Source organism: Apium graveolens, chromosome 6 (assembly GCF_009905375.1).
Source record: "Apium graveolens cultivar Ventura chromosome 6, ASM990537v1, whole genome shotgun sequence".
NCBI classification, from domain to species: domain Eukaryota; kingdom Viridiplantae; phylum Streptophyta; class Magnoliopsida; order Apiales; family Apiaceae; genus Apium; species Apium graveolens.
Window position 1 is genome coordinate 172648394 of NC_133652.1, and position 6858 is coordinate 172655251.

The 6858-nt window shown below is 34.3% G+C and overlaps 1 protein-coding gene across 1 annotated transcript; it reads right to left on the reverse strand.

The window, feature by feature from the left end:
• Nucleotides 1–4538: 4538 nt before the first annotated feature.
• On the reverse strand, nt 4539–5213 carry LOC141665598 (uncharacterized). Its single transcript, XM_074471585.1, has one exon. It carries the CDS (start codon nt 5211–5213, stop codon nt 4539–4541), a length of 675 nt encoding a protein of 224 aa, XP_074327686.1.
• Nucleotides 5214–6858: the final 1645 nt, after the last annotated feature.

Genomic DNA, 6858 nt, shown 5'->3' on the forward strand with positions numbered 1-6858 from the left:
ATCCATTTCACCTACACGCATACGTCCATTTCACCTACACGCATACATCCATTTCACCTACACGCATACACATGATGCGAAATCCATGTTCACACATACATTGGACGCGGATTCGCTCGTAGAAACATTTGACGTATGCGTATATACCCCTGTAATTTTAAGAAAAACACAAATATATACATGAAAAAATGATATATATAAAAAATCCCCTTTCTTACCAAAAAAACATAAAATGTTGTAATATACTAGCTTTAATTTTAGAAGGGGCTACTAAATCTGAGAGGGAAAGAATGATAATTGGAGGGAGATAGAGAGCATATTTTTAAGATGCTTGGTGCAAATTTCATTAACCAAGGCCATGTATTTATAGCCAAGTTGAAGAACAAAAACATTAAATGCATTATCAAAATTTCTACTCCTAAGACTAGCTTTACTATTTTACCATTGACTTAAAAATTACAATCAATTATAACACTCCCCTTTGATTGTCATTTAACATGGATCATAGATTGCCTCGTTAAAACCTTGTTCAAAGAAATACCCAATGGGATACAAACTTTGACGAAGGAAAAAGAGTACAATCTCCCCTGGAAAACTAATCATTCTCTGAATTTTGTTGTAACAAATCCTTGAGTCGACGCATTCCAATGCTATGTCGTAACTTCCCAAATGTTGAATTTGGTAATGATTTCGTGAATAAATCAGCAAGGTTGTCACATGACCGAACTTGTTGAACATCAATTTCACCATTCTTTTGAAGCTCATGAGTGTAGAATAATTTTGGTGAAATGTGTTTTGTCCTGTATCCTTTAATATATCCTTCCTTGAGTTGATCAATGCATGCAGTGTTATCCTCAAACATAATGGTAGGACTTCTAGTGATGTCTGGTAATCCACATGATTCCTGAATATTCTTGATGATAGATCGCAACCAAACACATTCTCTACTGGCTTCATGAATTGCAATGAGTTCTGAGTGATTTGTTGAGGTTGCCACTATAGTTTGCTTCGTGGATTTCCAGGAAATGGCTGTACCGCAATATGTAAATACATATCCAGTTTGTGATTTACCAAAATGAGGATCTGACAGATATCCAGCGTCTGCATATCCAATCAACTGAGATGTTGATTTTTTCGAGAAGAATAATCCAAAGTCTGTTGTTCCACGGAGAAAATGAAATATATGTTTGATCCCATTCCAATGTCTGTACATCGGGGCAGAGCTAAATCTAGCCAATAAATTCACAGCAAATGCAATATCTGGCCTTGTATTATTTGCAAGATACATAAGTGCACCAATTACACCTAGATATGGGATTTCAGGACCAAGAACCTCTTCATCGTCTTCTCGTGGTCGAAATGGATCTTTATCAGGCTCTAAAGATCTAACCACCATTGGAGTAGTTAATGGATGAGATTATCCATGTAAAATCTGTTCAAAACCTTTTCTGTGTATGTGGATTGGTGGAGGAAAATTCATGTTGACAAGTGCTCGACTTGTATCCCAAGACAATATTTTGTCCTTCCAAGATCTTTCATTTCAAACTCTGTTTTTAAGTATATGACAACATTATTAACCTCCGTAGCTGTTCCTACAAGATTTAAATCATCCACATATACAACAATTATCACAAAACCAGATTGTGATTTTTTGATAAAAACACATGGAGAAATTTGGTTACTAATATACCCATTCTTTTGTAAATAACGACTTAGTCTGTTATACCACATACGGCCAGATTGTTTCAGCCCATACAATGATCGTTGAAGTTTAATGGAGTATATATGACGAGGTTTCTTGAACTCATCCATTTTTAACCCTTCTGGGATTTTCATAAAAATTTCACTATCAAGTGAGCCATATAGGTATGCAGTAACAACGTCCATAAGATGTGTTTCCAATTTTTCTTTAGATGCCATACCTAATATAAAATGGAAAGTAATTCCATCCATCACTGGCGAGTATGTCTCTTGATAATCAATTCCAGGCCTTTAAGAAAACCCCTGTGCTACAAGTCGGGCTTTATATCTCATAATTTCATTCTTTTCATTTCGTTTTCTTATGAATACCCATTTATTCCCAACAGGGTTCACGCCGATTGATGTTTGGACAACAGGTCCAAATACTTCTCTTTTATGTAATGAATTTAATTCTGTTTGGATTGCGTCTTTCCATTTTGGCCAGTCTTTTCTTCGACGACATTCATCCACACTTTGTGGTTCAGGATCAGAATTTATGTCTACATCCAATGTTGCAGAATACACAAATACATCATCGATTATGGATTTACTTCGATCCCATAATTTCATATCATGCACATAATTTATTGAAATTTCATGATTGTTTAACCCCGTATCTTCAGGGACTGGAATCTCTTCAGGAGATAATACCACTTCAGGGGTATTTGCTTCTTCTGGAGCATGTGCCACTTCAGGGGCAATTTTCTTTATTTTTCTTTTTCATGGTGCAACATCTTTTGCACCGACCGGTTTACCACGCTTCAGGCGTGGCTTTGATTCTGTAACCAATTCTTTTATATCTGATTTTTGAATTCGAATATCTATTCTAGATGGAGTATTTACTGCAGGTATATGAGATTTAGTTATATTTCTAGAATTGGTAAATGCGTCAGGCATTTGGTTTGCGATATTTTGCATATGAATAATTCTTTTAACTTCAAGTTCGCATTGACTGGTACGTGGATCTAGAAAATATAATCCTGATGCATTCCATGTTATGTCAAGATTAACTTTATTTGAATGTTTATCTCCCCCTAAGGGAGGAAACATAGACTCGTCAAAATGACAATCTGCATATCTTGCGGTAAATAAGTCTCCGGTTAGAGGCTCCAGATATATAATTATAGATGTGGAATCAAAACCAACGTAGATACCCACTCTTCTTTGAGCTCCCATCTTCGATCTTTGTGGTGGAGCAATTAGTACATATACAGCACTTCCGAAAATTTTGAAGTGAGAAATATTAGGAACTTGACCAAGTACCAGTTGTAGCGGAGAATGTTGGTTGTAGGAAGTTGGTCTAATCCTAATAATATTAGCAGCATGAAGTATTGCGTGACCCCAAATAGATGTAGGTAATTTTGCTTTCAACAACAGCGGTCTTGCAATAAGTTGGAGTCTTTTGATAAAGGACTCGGCCAACCCATTTTGTGTATGTACATGAGGAACTGGGTGTTCAACTGAGATTCCTACAGACATGCAATAGTCGACAAAAGTTGCAGATGTGAATTCGCCGGCATTATCTAAACGAATTGACTTAATGCAATGATCTGGGAATTGAGCTCGTAATTTAATTATTTAGGCAAGTAATTTTGCAAAAGCATCATTACGAGTTGAGAGAAGACAAACATGAGACCATCTAGTTGAGGCATCGATTAATACCATGAAGTACCTAAATGGGCCAGATGATGGGTGTATAGGTCCACATATGTCGCCTTGGATCCTTTCTAGAAAAGTTGGGTTTTCAAGCCGAACTTTAGTAGTGGATGGTCGAGTAATCAATTTTCCTAAAGAACATGCTGAACATGGAAGGTCATTGTTGGAAAGAACTTTAAAATCTTTAGGAGGATGACCAGTAGAATTCTCTCTAATACCACGCATCATAGAGACGCCAGGATGGCCTAATCTTTCATGCCAAAGTGTAAAAGATTTTGGATCTATGAGTTTGGAAGCAATGACATTGTGTGACTCAATAGTTCTAATTTTCATCATATATAATCCTGAGGAAAGTGAGTGAAACTTTTCTAAGATTTTCTTGTATGTAGAATTAGCGGAAGTAATAAGAAGATATTCTCTATCAGCCTCAGAGGTACTTTCGATGTGAAAATCATTGAGTCGGATATCTTTAAAACTAAGAAGATTTCTAGTAGACTTGCTAGAATATAATGCATTTGGAATGTGTATGTGAGTACCATTAGGGAGGATAAAACTAGCTTTTCCAAATCCTTCGATTATATTAGATACGCCGGAAGTCGTTCCGACTTGAGCTTCGGTTTTATTATTTGGGTAAAATATTTTCAGTTCTGTAGAATCGTATTAGTTGTACCACAATCAGCAATGCATATATCTTCAGAATCCATTCTGTATATAATTAAGAAACATAATTTATTTGATAAGAACAAAACACACTACATAGTTCAAACAAAATAAAGTACACAATACACTACTATAGTAATTATATGAATCTAATCTTCAGCCTCCCATATGGGAGTTTCGTTAGGTTCATTCGGACCATTAATGCTTATTCCTCCAGTTGTGATTCTCGGGAAATCATCTATGTTATTGTTGGCGAAATTTGTTTCTACCATTTTCTCTTTTGATTTTTGTGAAGATTGGTATAGCTTAACAAGATGATTTGGTGCATGACAATTACGTGTCAAGTGCCCATCCATGCCGCACCTATAGCAAATATTTTCAATTTTTCCTCCTTGTGGTGCCTTTCTTTTACTCTGTGATTCAGATTGCCACTTCCGGTGACCAGAGTTGTTATATGGACGAAAATGCCCGTGGCTCCGACCTCATCCACGGTACCGCCCTTGGCCCCGTCCACCTCTATACCCTTTTCCACGTACATTCTGCTGGAATGACATGTTATTTACTTCAGGTAATGGGGCAGATCCTGTTGGACGGGATTGATAATTCTTAATCACCAATTCATAATTCTGTTTAGCAACGAGGATAGTTGATAGAAGATCCCCGAACTTAGTAAATTTTTGCTCCCTGTACATCTCTGCTAAGTTGATATTGTTGGGTTGAAAAGTTGATAGTGTTTTACCGATTTTTCTTTTTTCCGTAACTTTCTCACCACACATAATAAGCCTGGAACTTATTTTGAACAAAGCAGAGCTATATGCTCGGACACTCTTAAAATCCTGAAGTCTTAAATTAGCCCAATCATTTTCAGTTGCAGGTAGATAAACTAGTTTCTGGTGATCGAACCTATCCTTTAGATTTTCCCATAAAATAAAGAGATCCTCGACTTCTAAGTACTCAGATTTTAAATCTTCATGCATGTGGTGTCGGAGAAAAATTATAGAGGTAAAGTTTTCTTCGGCTGTGGATTTATTTTCTGCCTTTATTGTATCGCTTAATTTCTTTGAACCCAAGTGCAACTTTACATCTTGTACCCATGATAAATAATTATCGCCAGAAATGTCCAAGGCAACGAACGACAAGCTTGTAATATTTGTCATACTGAATCTGAATTAACATGAAAATTATTAAATTTTAATTCATCAATGTAAATATTACATAAAATCCTAGTTAATCGGGTGCGTTAACAAGTACGTAATAATAGATGTATATATCATTATTATCATTGATATTATAAACAAATCTATATATAAAATGACAAATGGATTTTCACCCGCCATACGGACGTCTGCTTATGCAGGTTATCTCCGACCAATAATAAATTAAAGTGGACAATCCTGCATAAGTTAGTTAGGGGCAAAAAAAATTATTATCCGATAAGTATGCAATTTATAATAAAGGTTCCCACTATAATTCGGTATTACCCAAAATTAAATGGTACCGTAAAATAATTTTAATAGGCGGTGCTCCGGCCATATATATTTAAATTATTAGTAGAGGGTGTAACCACATCTACTCATATATATGTATATTTAAATTAAAATTATACCTTCTCAGTTTCGGCATGGCTTCGTGTTGATAACATGTTGTAATATACTAGCTTTAATTTTAGAAGGGGCTACTAAATCTGAGAGGGAAAGAATGATAATCGGAGGGAGATAGAGAGCATATTTTTAAGATGCTTGGTGCAAATTTCATTAACCAAGGCCATGTATTTATAGCCAAGTTGAAGAACAAAAACATTAAATGCATTATCAAAATTTCTACTCCTAAGACTAGCTTTACTATTTTACCATTGACTTAAAAATTACAATCAATTATAACATAAATTAAATAAAAACTCAAAATTTGAAGTTGAAATTTAATTAAAAATTAGGAAAAACAATTAATAAGTTATACATTACATATATTATTAAAATTAGTGTGGTGGGAATTTATTTTGAAGATGAGAAATGGTGAAGAAGTTATGCAGGTTTATAGAGAGAGAAGTGTATGTATAACAAGAGAAAAAAGAAGAGAGAGATGTATCGTGCTTTAGAATTGAGAGGGGTGGGGGTATAGAATGTAAATAGTTAGGTTAATATGTACACGTATTTCCTAAATGTTGTTCTGTGGGGGTAAAAAGACACAAATCCCGACATCGGTTATTTTGAGCACGTAGGGTGCGGATAGTAGTTATTTTGGGCATTTTCTTAATTTATACCTGGTAGTCAATATATTATTTAAATAAGATTTTTTAGTTTTTAATTATTATTATTTTTTTAATTTCGATCGATTAATAATGAATTTTGACTGATTCGGTCAATTAATACCATCTCGCCTCATTCTTAACCTAATTTTTTAGAAAATCGTTTTTTTGACATGATTTCCGCTTGCTTACGTGTCCGTGTATCGATTAATCATCTACTTGTTGGTAATTAAAATTAATAAAAGCAAAAAAAAAAAAATTTTCATGGGTCATAGTCATCTACTCATTTTATATATCGACTAGTTTACTAAGACGCGCTTTGCAACGGTTTTCTAAAATAGTTTTTCATTTTTTCTTTTTTGTATTTCTTTTATGATCTTGGTCATTTTAGATTATAAATAATAAATAAATATAAAAAAATCAAGAAGTAAGTTATTTTAGGAGAAAGAGGAGAAATTGTATTAAATAAAAAAATTTATGAGAATATTAAGATGATAAGTTGATTTAAAGAGAAAGAAGAAGTTTTACGAGAATATTGTGATAGTAAATTAATTTCA

Bases quoted from the DNA above. Each gene is read 5' to 3' on its own strand.
- LOC141665598 (XM_074471585.1), bottom strand. From the start codon at position 5,213: ATGACAAATATTACAAGCTTGTCGTTCGTTGCCTTGGACATTTCTGGC.